The sequence below is a fragment of the Megalopta genalis genome, chromosome 12 (genome assembly GCF_051020955.1).
Source record: "Megalopta genalis isolate 19385.01 chromosome 12, iyMegGena1_principal, whole genome shotgun sequence".
In the NCBI taxonomy this organism is placed as follows: domain Eukaryota; kingdom Metazoa; phylum Arthropoda; class Insecta; order Hymenoptera; family Halictidae; genus Megalopta; species Megalopta genalis.
This window is the reverse complement of record NC_135024.1, coordinates 10,140,590-10,156,068: the sequence shown is the minus strand read 5'-3', so window position 1 is coordinate 10,156,068 and position 15,479 is coordinate 10,140,590. Positions and strand designations below refer to the sequence as shown.

Here is a 15,479-nt window from a genome sequence, read left to right as displayed (position 1 = left end):
CTTTGATAATTCTATTTTATAAAATAAAAATACAAATAACAAACGAACTCGATATATGTTAAAGTGCATACATAATAATGACGAATGCATTCTCATCACGTGATGTATTTGTTATTAGCACATTCAATTCTAATCGCTAATATTAAATTGTACTGTCATTACTTAAGACTTAAGTCTTAAATAATGTATATGTCTATCCCTTCTATTAAACCGAAGTAATATGTTCTTTCAAAACTACAATTTCCACGTTCATTGACGTACTAACTACATATTGTACTGCGTCACGAAAAGATGAAACAAATTATTGAAACTATAAATAATCTACAGTTTAATTCTTGTTAAGTATACATAAATATAAATAATTTTGCGCATAAGTATTGCTCATCTTAAGTTGCTCTATTATGATGTGTAATACGTAACAATTTTAAATTTAATAAATTCTTCGCTTATTCGAAATATGCAACGTTTTATTAATAACAAGCAAAGTAGCAAAACATATGAAGAGTTCGAGACTGATTGACCTATGAACTTATATTACACAATTATCTGTAGCAATATAACGATAATTCATTACTTACAGATTTCACTTAATCGACGTTATTCAGATCACTAGGTAGTATAGTTTTAAATTTTAACAAATAAAAAGTTTGTTATAATTATTGAAACATGATAAACAAAATTTGGACAACTTTTTTCTTGGTACTTTATACTTATACAGCAAGTAAGTTTTTTATTTAATTTTTAGGGATACAATAAAATTATGTTACATATTATTTAATTTTAATAGTTTTTAAGGTTTTACAATTACTGACCCTTATGTAAACCAAATTTATAGAGAGTTTTCCTGAAAAAGTGTAGAGCCCAGAAACAGCTACATAACTTCAGAGGTGTTTATGTACATGTATATGTACATATATTATCTCATAATGCAAAATATGTAATTTTTTAGAATATTCTTCCAGTGAAATTTGAAATTGTAAAGATACCTATTATATAATTATCGTACTACAGTGTTAATAAAAGAGTTGATTATTTCCAAATACAACAATGATATTATGAATTACACATAAATTAAATTTTAGTGTACTAAACTATATACACTTTGTTGAATTAAAAGAGATAGTAATGTCTTTGATGTTTTAAGAATATTATTAAAATTAAATAAGTACAATCTCTTGAAATAGCATGTGATATAATGTTTCTTATTGTACTTGATAAGAGCGAATATATATTTGTTATAACATATTTAATATAATTAATACAGAAATAGATGCAGATAATAATTGTCCTTCAATTATTAAACGAAGCGAATGGAGTACTGTAGAAGCAAAAAGCATCAATTATTTAATTCTTCCTATTCCTTATGCTATCATTCAACATACTGTTACTCCAGAGTGTGACACTAAAGATGCATGTAGTACAACCATTGAAAGTATACGTTCTTATCATATGGAGAGTTTGGGATGGCACGATATAGGATATTCGTAAGTATCTTTTACTTAATTTCTTCTAATTTTTTTATCTAATTTCTTTTAGTTAATTAAGTATTTTGGGAAACGATGTCATATAATTAATCATTTATCATACTACATAAGAACTCATTTCAATTTTATATTCAATTAACAGATTTCTAATTGGTGGTGATGGAAATGTGTATGAAGGCGTTGGTTGGAATCGAGAAGGAGCTCATACATACAGATATAATAAAAAATCAGTTGGAATTGCTTTTATAGGAAATTTTCAAGGTAATGCATTATATTTTGTTACACTTTGAAGTTTTTTCATATTCCTTTATAGATTACTCATCTTCAGCATTGAGCATTTTACTTAATAATATTGTCGCTACAGCATTTATTTTATTTTTGCAAATGTTTTTCATTTAAAAAATATTAAAGAATTAATAAATAAATAATTTTTTCATACGCAGTAAATAATGCTGGAACTAGATTAGACAATAATGTGCTAGATTGTAGTTAATTAACTGATGTTTAATAATTTAAATATGTACACATGTGCATTGTATTATATGTATATATGAAATTAAAACAAAATTAATATATATATATATTAATTATGAACAAATGATTACAACACTCTAACTATGAACAAATGTGATTTTAATAATATATATTCTATAATATATAATTTATTTAATATTTATAACATTATTTTCTTTGAACACTCTTTTTACAATTTTAGATAAACGTGCAAGTGATAAAATGCTTAATGCAGCTCATAAATTAATTATTTGTGGTAAGTCACAAGGGGTACTTAGAAATGATGTCCGTGTAATTGGTGCTAGACAAGTTATAGCCACTGAAAGTCCAGGAATTAAACTTTATAAACAAATTAAAGAGTGGCCAGAATGGTCTACGAATTCTTAACTTTCCTTATATTTCTATAATTGAAGTTATACGCAGTTCTTTAGGCTATGGATATAATTAAAGGTTAATATTTTGATACGAATATAATATAGAATTTTAAAAAAATGTTAAACAGTGAACATTAAATAAATTTACGAGATGCATACTTATTGTGTTTTTTTTCGCAGATATATAACTAATTACATATTCCTTAAGCAGCTATTTCTTTAAGAACTTTATTGTTATTTATTAAATTATTAGTTCAAATTTATTTAAAAACTGTGCACTTTACAATAAAAGTTTGCCTTCTGATTTATTATTATTTATTATTAACCAAATGATTTATTTAGCTTCGTTGGAGTTCTAAAAGTACAACAACGATAACCATATTAAATTTCGGGAAATGTTAACTTGAACGAAAAATATCATACATCGTAATATTAATTGCCGCACCTCACAGTGTATCATTTATATGAGTGTCCAGGATAAAAATCATAACTTCAAAGTTAAATTAATTCTCGACCAAAATGCCTTAATAATTTGTCAAAGAAAACACAAACATGCTTCGATTTGCATACAAAAATTACACGATCTTATAAAAAAATTCCCTTTTATTGAATAAAAACTACTTTCATGCAAATTTTCATTAATACAATTTATTGTTAGCCAAATGCTAAATAACTTTTGTCGGAAAGATTTTTTCATTAATTTAGCATTAGTGTTTGAAAATTCGTTATTTGTTAAATAACTCTAAAAATCGCAACTTTTCGCAAAAAAAGTTTTTATAATACCAAAATGTACTATCTGACGAATAGAATCGAAATAGAATCGAAATAGAATCGAAACGAATAGTCGGAATAAAAATCCTAGGGTATTTTCAGCCGTTTTTTTTAAAACCTTATCTGAACTGTAGAAAAATAAATTTAATTTAATTATTTAATTTCGGAATAATTATTATATTGCATATAAGTATTATAAAATTTTTGTAGATTAATTACAATCATATAATGCCTGACCATCACTTTCTACACAGATTACTTCGTAAAATGACCTTTTGTTCGTAAGACAAGTTGCGTTGTGAACTAACGCACTATTTACGTTCCTAATAATCACTCGATAAACTCACTTCAAATTAATCTCCTACTGAATTTTTTCATCATTCTAATATGATTATTTAAATGTTTTAATACGTCATACATATAATTTTTAATAATTATTATTTTTAAATTTTGTCCATTGACGGCCTCACTGTGCATCGAATGGACATATTTTCCTTTATATACATTTTCCTATATTATAAAAAACAATCGAGATATTTCAGGTGAAGATGCTATGCGTAGGTAACTCAACTTGAATAGACGCGTACAGTACTATGTTTCATTAACACTATAACACGACGATACCTCGTTACATTTAGTGATAGGCAGAAATACCAAAGGAGGAAATTGTTTGGTTCCATTCGATAAATATTATGAGAAGCACGTTTTTCATGAACATATTTTTAGAAATTTTGTACCTACTCCTATCATTATTATGCTGGAGGTAAATGAACTTATACCATTATGATCTCAGCGTGATCTTGAATATATAAATTTGAAAATTCTTGATAATACATACAAACCGGTAAATTAGTATTAAGTGTAACGAATCTATGTATAATGTCCTACATCCTATGAAAATAACAGGAATGTGTTTATTAAACATTTGTATGATTATATTTTGAATACGTACACGGATAAATAAATTCATTTAATAATTCTCTACGAAAGTATTTCACAATTTTATTTGTTCTATAGTTCTTTATAAAAATATTAGTGTTTATTACAATCTTTGATATTTATGAGGAATACATACTCATAGTTAACGTGATATTTTATAAATAAATATTGAAAATTTCAACAAAAAATTTCAATTGGTTTCATACCACTGTGTAGTAATTATTTATATCGCAGTCGTACTCGAACTGCGTGAATTATATATTTTTATTACTACCATAGTAATTGTAATCTGTAATCTGCGAAAAACTCGGTACAAATATAACTACGAATTGTTTGCGTTAATTTTAAACATAAAACCAATACGATTTAAATTAGGACATCATAATTTATTAATCTACAATTATATATCATTGTTTATAAAAATGACATGTTTTCTACTGATCTCATTTAGTGTTTTATTCCATTTTCGATTATTTTCTTTTTACAAATAATCTTTTTCCTTTGTACAGTTCTCTCACCTTCCGCTGTTTTTTCCTTATTTTCATTAGTTTGATAAGCATTTCACACCTTCCTCGTATAAATCTCTTTTCGCTTTAATTTTTCTTGCTCGTCTTTCTTATCTCGCTACCACTGCCACAGATGTTCAACGAGAAGAATTTATCATTTTTTCGGGTCAATATCCTCTTTCAAACTTTTGTCGAAACAAATATTGGTAGCTAAAGATTTATATGTATCTATTTTATTCTATTTCTTTTTGCTGCATTTACTGATGAATATAAATCCAAAAATAACAGAATTTAGAATAAATTATTCTGCCATTTATATATAGTGGAATCGTCGATTTCAATATAAAATTGGAAATAATTTTTTACGCAGAAATATCAGATCCTCGTTTTCTGTTTCGTTAAATCCAACGTTCGACTCTTTGATGGGCTGTATATAAATCTGAACATCAATCTCGACGAAAGATAAATTTTCGACTTTCACAATTTTCTTTTTTGTATTTCAATCGTAAAAGCTATATAAATGTTATTTACAGAAAATGGTTTCATCCAGGACTCTGATATAGCTTTTCAAAACATTGTAAATATTTCAACGTTTTTAAACAATATTTTAGGCAAACGTGCACAATGAACTCGTCAATTTTGTCAGGTACACTTTTATATTTTTTTAAAAGTAAAGTTCTAAGGCAGCATCGAACTACACCGTTCAACAGAGCCGACCTTCCTCCATATAGAAACCATTAAAGCAATCATAAAATAGTTTTTATATTCGATTGAGAAAATAAAATAATTCTGCAAGAGACGCAACGTCGTCAGTGATCCTCAATGTCAACAGTCGATTCGTGTTCTCTGCAACAATCATTAATGTTTACTGTTGGATCATCTTCAGCGGTTGTTAAAACAAAGTGACAACAGCTATGTATAAAACTTACAAGTGCATGTGTAATGTCGATACACTGCGGTGAACACAAGTGAAATGATAGCATTGAGGATCACTGATGGTACCCGGTCTTCTGCGAAACTATTTTATTTTCTTCAACGAAAACAAACCTGCCTTGTTGTTTTCTCAACCGTTATACAGGGTGATCCACGTTAAGATAATCACCTAAGTAAATACACATCACCTTTTATTCTAACGTACAAAATATAGTTTACCGATATTTTTCCTTGTATATTGTAGTTGAGATTGAAATACGTTCCAAGATGTCAGTGACTTAGCATAACGTTTTTTAAATACTTGTAGATGGAGGACACATATTTACACCTATAATATGTATACATTCGAATATTCACAGTTCGCATAGTATTGCCAACGGTTACTTCAACGTCGTGTCATTAACATACAGACACAAAAATATTCTTTATAGCGTAATCGCAAATAAACGCAATAAATTCAGAAAATATATTTTGTATCGTCACGACTTGTATCGCACCTTCGGATGAGGCACCCTGTATATGCAGTATGAAGGCGGTCTGGGATTCCCTCTTATAAAAAGGGTCCGTTATATTGTGCGGTAGAGTTGTGTTTTGTTTGGGACTCTTAATTTTCAGATTAAATTAAAAAATGTTGAAGAAAATTGTTTCATTGTAGTATTACAAAAAGATGTATCGTCCAATACCAAACAAAATGGCTAAACTCATTGTGTACAGGATCACTATCAACCAATATTTATGCAAACCAATATTCAATAACAAAAAATTAGACTACGGATCTTTAAGTAAAATAAAAATTATTTGCATCGATTATACGAAGCATGAGTTTAATAAAAATGCATTTCTACTCTTGATGATTTTAATAAGTTGAGAATAACATAACAATGTTCGCCGATTCTTCTAATCTTTATAAGTCTACTTATAATTTGATTAAGGACATATTTGCGAATATACTTAATCAAATAATAAACTTTTAAAAAATGTATTTTAAAATACGGCAAATTAAGCCGTGAACCGTAAATAATTAAACACATATTAACAAACACACACAACTTTTCCAAATATATTTTCCATATACATTTTGGGGGCATACAAAATTGTTGTGACTGCACTGCGTAATAAAAATCAATGAGGAAAAATGTCCATCCTTGAGACTGACCGTTGATTTTTCTTTTAGAACGTATTTTACGTACACTGCAATGTACAGGGTGATTCTACTGTTTGTCAAATATTCGAAATAGTACACATGGTATTTTTCCGTCTTTCAGAAAACTGTTTTTATTTCGAAATAGAACGCAGAGTTGATTTCGATTTTGTGGGCATCATTAGCGAAAATGTGTCACTTAATTTAACGAAGTGAACAGAGAAATGTTTTCGGTGAATCATAACAATGGCGGATTTAAATCTATTTCTTAAAATATCTAACGCATATTGAATTATTTTCAGTTCTTTGTTTCCATCACCACTTTGGTTTTTCGTCGGTTCGATGAGATGAGAGTATACTATTCGAAAATGAGAAGATCATTAGGGATTCATTATATATTTTATGCAGAATCACCCATAGACAATTTTTATGTGCTGTCAGAAAAAGCATAGTTATACATATCTTCCACCACCCTTAAAAAAACAAACGAGTTTGACTGAACAAAGCTGGAATGTAACCAGCCTACCTTGAAATCTGGCGCGTATTCGCTTAATATATTGACCCTGAGTATGTTTAAAACAATTTAGAAAAAAATGTTTGTTAAAGTTGATAGTGGCGATTTTCTTTTCTTTATTAAATTTCAAACTTGAACATCGCGTAATCATTTTGGTATTATTTCTTATTTATCGTATTAATGTTTTGCTACTCCGGTAAATGAAGCAGAATACAATAAACAAATGAAAACGTGCTTATATATACATTGTTTAAAATAAAATATTACATTATTTTATCACAGCTATAACGATGATATTATAATTACGAGTACACACTATCATTTAACTCAATCATATTAGTGTGTTATAAATTACATTGTCAACGAATAGTAAATTGAGTTTTTTTAAACAATACTTATACTATAAATATTGCTTTACGACATTTTAGAACAATATTTCCCAATATACAATGCACCTACGATCGCCCCCTTAGAAATTCAAAATTATGTTACTTCTGTACGCAAAGTTTTATTTCAAGAAATATACTTTGTAAATCAAATAATTCGTTATAATCCAAGATACTACTCTCCAGATACAAACTCCAAATACTACATAGTCCATAAACTTGTTGAATAAATTCGAAATTTAGAAGAAATTTACAACTAATTGTAAATAACTCAAACAAGAATTACTTCGGATAATGATTGCAGATGGAAACTTTTGAAGGATCGTATAAAATGATGCGACCGACTGACAAACAAAGTTGTTCTTATTTGGAAATTATAAAAGCAAAAAGATGCTGCTCTTTTAATGTATTCAGAAGCTCAGGCACGTTCTCAGTGATCCTCCGCAACTCTTTGTGGTCAAGGCGCATATATAAATCCCGCCTTGACCGATCAGAACTCAGTTCTCACAGTCAGAATGTTGCGACCGGTGCACTTGGTGAGTTAACAAACCCCCGAGATTTCACAATTTGTTCACTGCTACATGTCACATTTTGACGAGAAAATTTTCTATAATTTTTCTTTTTCATATTCTTTTACACATTTACCGCAGTCAGCGAGTACGGAAACTAGATAAAATCAAAACATTTATTTAACACTTTTCACCGATCTTCTGTATATACCTATGTGTACCAAATTAATTTTATAATCATTCTAGAAAAATCCGAAAAGTTAAGCGAGGAAAGTGATTCAACTTAGAAAATCAATTTAGATTGAAATTTTCAGTGGTGTTCTTTTTATCATTTTTGTGATTATGTAATTCATTTAGTCAGTTGTTTAAAATTGTTTTAATACGTGCATCTTCTTAGTTAATCTGATTTTGTATAGTAACGTTCATAAAAAAATTATTTTATATTATTATGCATATAATATAAATATTATCAAATAATATAAATCTACCTTACACAGTTGTAAAAGTATCCAATTAAATAGAATAATATGTATCCTTTTGTAATAAGGTTGTTCTCCTCTTCATGGTGGTTTTGGTAGCGTCGTTGGAAGAACAAGTAGATCCTGGCCGTCCAGAAAATGAACCACCAGCCGTAAATGCACCGAACGATTTAGAAGCTGAGCCATCCAGTTGGGGGTATGTTTTATTCAGATAATAAATAATAAGAAACGTAAACAATACAGATGATAATATGTAATGATGAAGACATCAATTCAAATAATAGATCTTTTTAATTGGTGCGAGTAGATAAATATTACATTGTTTATAAAAATATATAATATTGTTAGTAACAAATATAAAATGTAAAACAAAATGTTGTATGTCGAACTTCATTTCCAGAAAAAACTAATGTATATCAAAATATACCTACTACTTGCTATTTCTATTGGTAAAAAATACAGCGACGATATACGCGTAGTTATTTGTTTCTCCTTGTTTTGTTATTAACTTTTTCATTAAAATTTGGTGCTTTCGATCGAAATTGGAGTTTTAAGAATGTGTTAGTTTTCTATCTATTGAGATGTATTTAAATATGCGCTTAATTTATATTTAGTTATAAATAGTTAGAATAATTATATATATAATTAATATTATTATATTAATATTATTAATATAATAATTATATATTATAATTATATATTATATTAATATTATTATTAATATTATTATTACATATATAGTAAATATTTAGTTATTTAATGCATTTTGCACATTACTGTTTTTAAGGTATTCTGCACCGTGGCGTTATGGTTGGAGGAATGGCTGGAATGGATGGAAAGGAGCTGGTTGGGGTTGGGGAGGAAGAGGATGGGTCGGAAGAGGTGGTTGGTGGTGAACGTGGGACAAATTATAAATTCAATCATGCAGATGAAAAGAACCAGAACACATTTGTAACTTCATATTTCTCAATCATTGCTAAATAAAGTTGGAAACCTAATTACATATAAACATTGTTTCAAATCGATTTTAATTTTTCATTACCACTTTTCTTAGTACGTTTTCGCCTACAATATGTCTGCTTTAAATGTACACATATGTATGGTCACAGGAAGAAGTCGCATGGCGAATAGCCAAAATTAAGAATTGTTTCAAAAACACCGTAACAACAAATGACATGGTACCGCGTCAAAATGCGTATTGCTTTCTATTACGAATGACACGATAGGTCAAATTGCATCAAGTACAAAAAAATAACCTTCTTGAATACTGGCCCAGGGATCCAGTGATAAATACTTCAATTTTTTATAACACAATGTCTCGGTGTAGATTTTAATAAATTAGGCGATATCTGCATTTTTCAAATCCTGTTGAAGACTCATATAACACAAAGAGGCTATTCAAAGTTCGGAAACTAATTGATTATTTTATACATTTTGTTACGAACGTGGAACAATTACAAAAATAAAAGTGTAAATAAAGCAACAAATATTACTGATTATAATAAATAAATGAAAAACGTTGATGTTATAGACCAATATTTAAAATTTATTGTATATTTCGGAAGACAAGAATATGGCATAAGAAGCTGCAATGTTTATCTTTAACTGCGTACTATTCAATTCTTATCGAGTCTTTATAAGAATAAATCAATCACAAGAAACTACATACACCACTTTTTCATGAAAAGTCCTTAAATCTTTACTGGAATATCACAAAAAAAGACAATATCGAGTTTGTTATATTAATAAAAAAACGAACTACACAAAATATAAATGCTTCTTCTGTAAAGTTCCATTACATGTGAAATTTGTTTTTATGAATATCATATAAAAAAGAAGTATTATGGAATAACCTATTATTATTCTCAAATGTGTTCGCGTACCTGGTTATACACATGCATCATTTCTATTATATTTGCAAATACAAATAATTTTCCTCTTTAGACATAAATTCAATAAATTATGAGTTTTTCTATTAAAAGATTCCGCAGCACATTTTTGTATATTTTACCTTCTCATAATAGATAAAGTAAAACTCGTAATCAAGGCGTTGACACGCTATATACATACGTAAAAATATACCGCAAAAATAAAAGGCTAGAATATACAAAATTGAGCAAATTTATTATTTTCTTAATTTAATAATTATAGACTACTTTATACAAAACTTTCATTTATTATATTAAATACGTCTGAGATAATATTTTACTTATAATAATGTGGTGAGTCCTAATTAACCTGTTAACTGAATGATTTTTTAAATCTAAACACTTATAAAGATGTAACATAAGTAAAACAATGTTTTGTTCCAATGAATGTAAATACCATATAGTTTATATCAATTGCGACTTCTATGAAGGTGCAACATGAAAGAATTATTGCTTGAATTACGAAGAAAATGAAAATGTTGAAAAGCGACAACGAATGCGAATAACGAGTTAATTCATTTTTCCTGGTTAACAGGTTAAAAAATTAAATTAGAATATTCACGGCTTCAAATTTAGTTTCACTGCTTCCTGACGTATGACAGAAATAAGTTCTTGATTTATTAAAAATATAAACCTGAGACCTGCAATCTGAAAAAGAACGAAATATTTTTAAAATAGAAATATTGTTAACGAACTATTTTATAATTAATTTTGATCTTTTTGCTGTGACGCACTTAAATTAAAACTTAGAGACAATTTATTAAGAAATATTCACACAACGATTACTAATTATATATTGAATTCTTTTAAAAATTATACGTATTTTAAACAAAATTGCAGAAATGATTACTAAAACTTTCCGTGTTGTTATTTTACATAATATCTAACCATTATACGTATACTAATCAGTGATTTTTTAGATTAATATAATCGGCATTCACAACAGAAAGTTATCTGATATAAAATACTATAAGTGAAATATGAATACCTCTATTACACTATTATTATTAAGTTTCATTTTATTTCCAGCAAGTATAGGCCTACTGTCCACAAAAATAGGTCGCTTTCCTTCTGAAGAAAGAAAGAAGTCTCCGTTATTTCTTAAACGAATTGTTCCTTGTCTACGAGAAACTTTCCAGGCAGGTCCTTCCAATGTCAAATCTACGTCTACATTGTGGTCTTTTGCTGAACGACCTACAGTAATCTAAGAATAAAAAAAAATAAAACATAAATTTATGAGCTATGTAAGAAGTACATTTTAATAAAATCTATAAAATATACATAATATCTCCAAAGAAATAGTACTTCATATAAATTATTCAAACATACTTCTTGAAATAACTTCTTCATTTTAAATATTACGAGGAAATGTGTAATATAAAAGCTTCCCTAGTTAGTATTCAAAAAGTAATAGTAATCATTAATTGCTGTAACAAATGAATGCAGGTGGTTTATCATGGATACAGAGGAGTTAATTATTTTCTTGTAACGTTAAAAATGAAAGAGTTATTATAAAATGCTAAACCATGTGTATTGAAATAAAATATTACTAGTAATAATTTTTATTTATTCTGTAATTACCTCTCGTGACCTCATTAAATATCTAACAAGTCTTCCTCTAAGTATTGCTAAAGTTTGATTATCAAAATCTGGTGGATTTACTCCTGTTACACTGTCAACTAAAACCTGCCACCTACTTAGTTCGTTTTCTAACACTCTTATTTCTCTTTTATTTCTTCTATCAGCTGCAACCAGTTCCGCATCCACAAACTCATCCTTCTGTTCCAGTAACTCTGTGTCATTGATCATTTCTTCCGCATCAGAAAAATTAAGAACATGTTCACCACGGGGTAAACTTTGTGCAGTTTGATCAGGAAGAAGGTGATACTGTTTCATTAACTGCCAATGAGCTAATAAAGCTTTAGCAGTTCTTGCTGAGTAAAATGTGTGTGCATTTGCTTCAAGCAGTTCCTGAAAGACTTCTAATGTTGGTTGAGAAGTCTGAAAAAACATAAATAGTATAAAATATAAATAAACTGAAAATTTGAAAGATGCACATTTCTGATGAACACATGATCTTGAGAGTATATAGATACAGACTTAAGTAAGGTATTATGAACTGAAAGATTGACTAAGGTTCTTAAATGCATCAAAATGAATATCTGAACAACATGAAAATAATATCATCTGTCAGCACTTTTTATATTTTTTATATATGAAATAAATATTTTATTTTATTTTTAATCAAACAAAACTCTAAGTAAAGCATTAATATCAATCTCAATAAAGATGCCCTAAACTATAGTTTTCTCAAACTAAACAAAATTTCATTACCGATTTTACAGTACCAAGAAGATCTTCTTCTGCTTTACTGTATAAAGTTCTTGCTTGTACACTAGCAATTAATTCTGGATGTAAATTACGCATGGCTTGTACTGCCACTCTTGAAACTGCACTATCATATAATAGAGCATACCACCTCTGCTGTATTTCTTGCAATGTGAACCGACATGAAAATTTTGTACCTCTGTGAACCTGTTTTATGAAATAATTGCTTACAATAGAAAAATAGAGTAAAAAATTACAAACAATTTATATATATTTAATAAAATACAAATAAATACCATTCTCAAATCATTTGTCTGCTGTACGCCAGTAATTAATGCTAAATCATCTGTAGGTTTCCATCTTCCCAGATCTTTCGTAGCATTTACAGAATGTGAGTGGTTTTTATTCTTTTTGTTTTTTCTGCCAGGAGCATTTGAACCCCCTGGTCTACTTGTTCGTCGATTGCATCTATCTGGATGAGATACATTTGCAGAAATTGGAATGGGACTTGGTACATTTTGTTGTGGAAGACATTCCATTGGAGCAGTAGAAATTGAAACAGTTCTAGACCTGGAGGCAGACTTTGCACTCGTAGCAGGTGGTTGTAAGTTGAATGTTGTTTCAACAAGCTCATCATCAAACTTTCTGCGTTTTATTGTACGTGAAGAACTATAATTTTAATAACAATACCATATAATTACCAGCACTCTTACATATTATATAAATAATATTAGAGCACTAATAATTAGATAGAGAAATATCTACTTTAAAATATTTCATATTTTGATTAATTTCTTTATATTAATATACAAGATAATTTGTATAACTAGAATAAAGTATATTATCTCTTGTCTAATTACAATCAGAAAGAATTTTTAAATAAGAAGATAAATAGAAAACAACACTTTCAAGATTCACATTTCTATTGTACAACATGTGTATAGAATATCACTTTACATATGGGGAGTACAATAGAAGCAAATTCAACATACTAAAATAAGCTCAAGAGTTTGTATGAACATATACCCGGGGTGATTTTGTCTTCAAGTTACAATATATTTTATGTATAAACAAATGATAAAAAATGTATCATTGCAAATCAATGCAATTAATCCAAAAATTGTAATTCTGATTTCTTTTAAATTTTATTTTTCAATCAGAATCAGAAAAGCGATATAATTTGATCCAGTTAAATTAATTTTTCTGCATATACAAAGAAATAATATGCCAACAGAATATTTTTTATATTAATCATAAAAGTGGCTTTTAAATCAATGATACAAACAATTTTCTGATTATTTTACACAAGTTAATGTTCGTGACAATAGAAAATGTAGATAATAAGACAACTAAGATATATAAAAAATGTCTCATTGCATTCTATATGTCGCATTATTTTGAAGTTCATTGTACTGTACAAGATTATTAACAAAGATCTTCAATACTCTGATAATCTTGTAAACAACTGTTTTCGAATGGTTCATCACAGGCATCTATTAATAAATACAATTAAATCTTACACAAATATAGTGTTCATTTCAAAATTTAGTTAATATTACTTTTTAATTATTACACAATAGAGTAAATTATTAACATTTTTTTAATATCAACTATTTTACTTTCACATATTGAAATTACTATTAATAATTTTAATTGTCGTAATTATTATTAGATTTTATTATTGCAAACAATTCTTTGAAAATGATAATTAAATAACATTTTTAGAAGTTTTTAACATCATTTAAGTTTAATGATACGTTCATTTACTATTTGAAAATTATACACTTCTTTGTATACAACAATATTCAAAATAAAGCATATAATTAATGATTACGTATAATTTGTTAAAAATTTATAGGCACCTTCTACGCTTTGTAGACAATGAATCCAAACTTGTTGATTCAATCGGTATATTTAAAAATCCATCATTACCGTGAGAAAACCCATGATTTATATTCGAAGGAGTTGGAATATCCATACTTTGCTTTTTATGAAGCAAGAAGGTTAGTTTAACATAAACAAAATACTACGACTACGCATAAATGAATTACGCTATGACACAAATACTGATATTATATTCACAATAATTTAAAGCATAAAACGGGAGTAGAACTTTATTGCATAATACTGAGCATTAATTTAAGTAAAAAATCTTTTACGCTTTATGTATTGTAGGCATTTACAGTGATTTACAGTTTGGAATTTCGACAGAACGACACGGTACGAACACTCCAGTAACTACAATTGTGGTCGTGGTTTGTAGTAGATTAATGTGATATGGTAAGTTTGTTCATTATTTTGTTAAGACGTCTCGAATTCCCTCTACCGACATGTATTAATATTAAATCATCAATGGCAGCATTTTGAAATTTGTGTGAATGCGAAAGTACAATTTATTTATAAAATTTTTTCTGGAATGAGTGTGTATATATTGATTTTTAAATAGAAAGTTTTTACTTTTTTAATATTGAGACATTGTACATAAATACTTCACTTGATATTGTGTACAAATACGTCCTGAAATATTAAATAAATAATATTATAAGAATATTAAAATTTCAGATTCTATATAATAAAATATGCATGTTACATTTACAACAATTTTAATTTAAGCAAGAGATAAGACAATAGAATTTGCATTTTTATATTTTTTAAAGTCAAAAACATTGTGGAT

The 15,479-nt window shown here is 27.8% G+C and overlaps 2 protein-coding genes and 1 long non-coding RNA gene across 7 annotated transcripts; 2 read left to right on the top strand and 1 right to left on the bottom strand.

Annotated features, from left to right (window-relative positions):
• Positions 1-318: 318 nt before the first annotated feature.
• PGRP-S3 (peptidoglycan recognition protein S3) lies at positions 319-2,529 on the top strand. Of its 2 annotated transcripts, XM_076525799.1 has the most exons (5): positions 319-337; positions 581-721; positions 1,265-1,484; positions 1,627-1,745; positions 2,200-2,529. In XM_076525799.1, exons 2-5 carry the CDS (start codon positions 667-669, stop codon positions 2,382-2,384), a joined length of 579 nt encoding a protein of 192 aa, XP_076381914.1. In that variant the 5' UTR covers positions 319-337; positions 581-666; the 3' UTR covers positions 2,385-2,529. The 2 variants fall into 2 exon arrangements, with proteins under 2 accessions (XP_076381914.1, XP_076381915.1); XM_076525800.1 differs by lacking the exon at positions 319-337 and having other exon boundaries at positions 562-721.
• A 5,414-nt stretch (positions 2,530-7,943) lies between these two features.
• LOC143260440 (uncharacterized) lies at positions 7,944-9,558 on the top strand. Its single transcript, XR_013034602.1, has 3 exons — positions 7,944-8,097; positions 8,618-8,745; positions 9,337-9,558. It is a non-coding gene; the product is annotated as an uncharacterized LOC143260440 (long non-coding RNA).
• A 516-nt stretch (positions 9,559-10,074) lies between these two features.
• On the bottom strand, positions 10,075-15,125 carry Rcd5 (microspherule protein Rcd5). 4 transcript variants are annotated; one of them, XM_033467988.2, is made up of 6 exons: positions 14,965-15,125; positions 13,102-13,474; positions 12,812-13,012; positions 12,059-12,478; positions 11,466-11,681; positions 10,075-11,125 (listed from the first exon to the last, which is right to left on the bottom strand). In XM_033467988.2, exons 1-6 carry the CDS (start codon positions 14,982-14,984, stop codon positions 11,036-11,038), a joined length of 1,320 nt encoding a protein of 439 aa, XP_033323879.1. In that variant the 5' UTR covers positions 14,985-15,125; the 3' UTR covers positions 10,075-11,035. The 4 variants fall into 4 exon arrangements, with proteins under 4 accessions (XP_033323879.1, XP_033323878.1, XP_033323880.1 ...); XM_033467987.2 differs by having other exon boundaries at positions 14,668-15,013; XM_033467989.2 differs by having other exon boundaries at positions 14,738-15,013.
• Between the last annotated feature and the right edge of the window lie 354 nt (positions 15,126-15,479).

Bases quoted from the DNA above. Each gene is read 5' to 3' on its own strand.
- PGRP-S3 (XM_076525799.1), top strand. From the start codon at position 667: ATGATAAACAAAATTTGGACAACTTTTTTCTTGGTACTTTATACTTAT. The intron at 722-1,264 runs GTAAGTTTTTTA...TAATTAATACAG, and splicing joins ACTTTATACTTATACAGCAA to AAATAGATGCAGATAATAAT. The intron at 1,485-1,626 runs GTAAGTATCTTT...TTCAATTAACAG, and splicing joins TGGCACGATATAGGATATTC to ATTTCTAATTGGTGGTGATG.
- Rcd5 (XM_033467987.2), bottom strand. From the start codon at position 14,783: ATGGATATTCCAACTCCTTCGAATATAAATCATGGGTTTTCTCACGGT. The intron at 13,475-14,667 runs GTGCCTATAAAT...TTAAAATTATAG, and splicing joins TTGTCTACAAAGCGTAGAAG to TTCTTCACGTACAATAAAAC. The intron at 13,013-13,101 runs GTATTTATTTGT...TTCATAAAACAG, and splicing joins AGACAAATGATTTGAGAATG to GTTCACAGAGGTACAAAATT.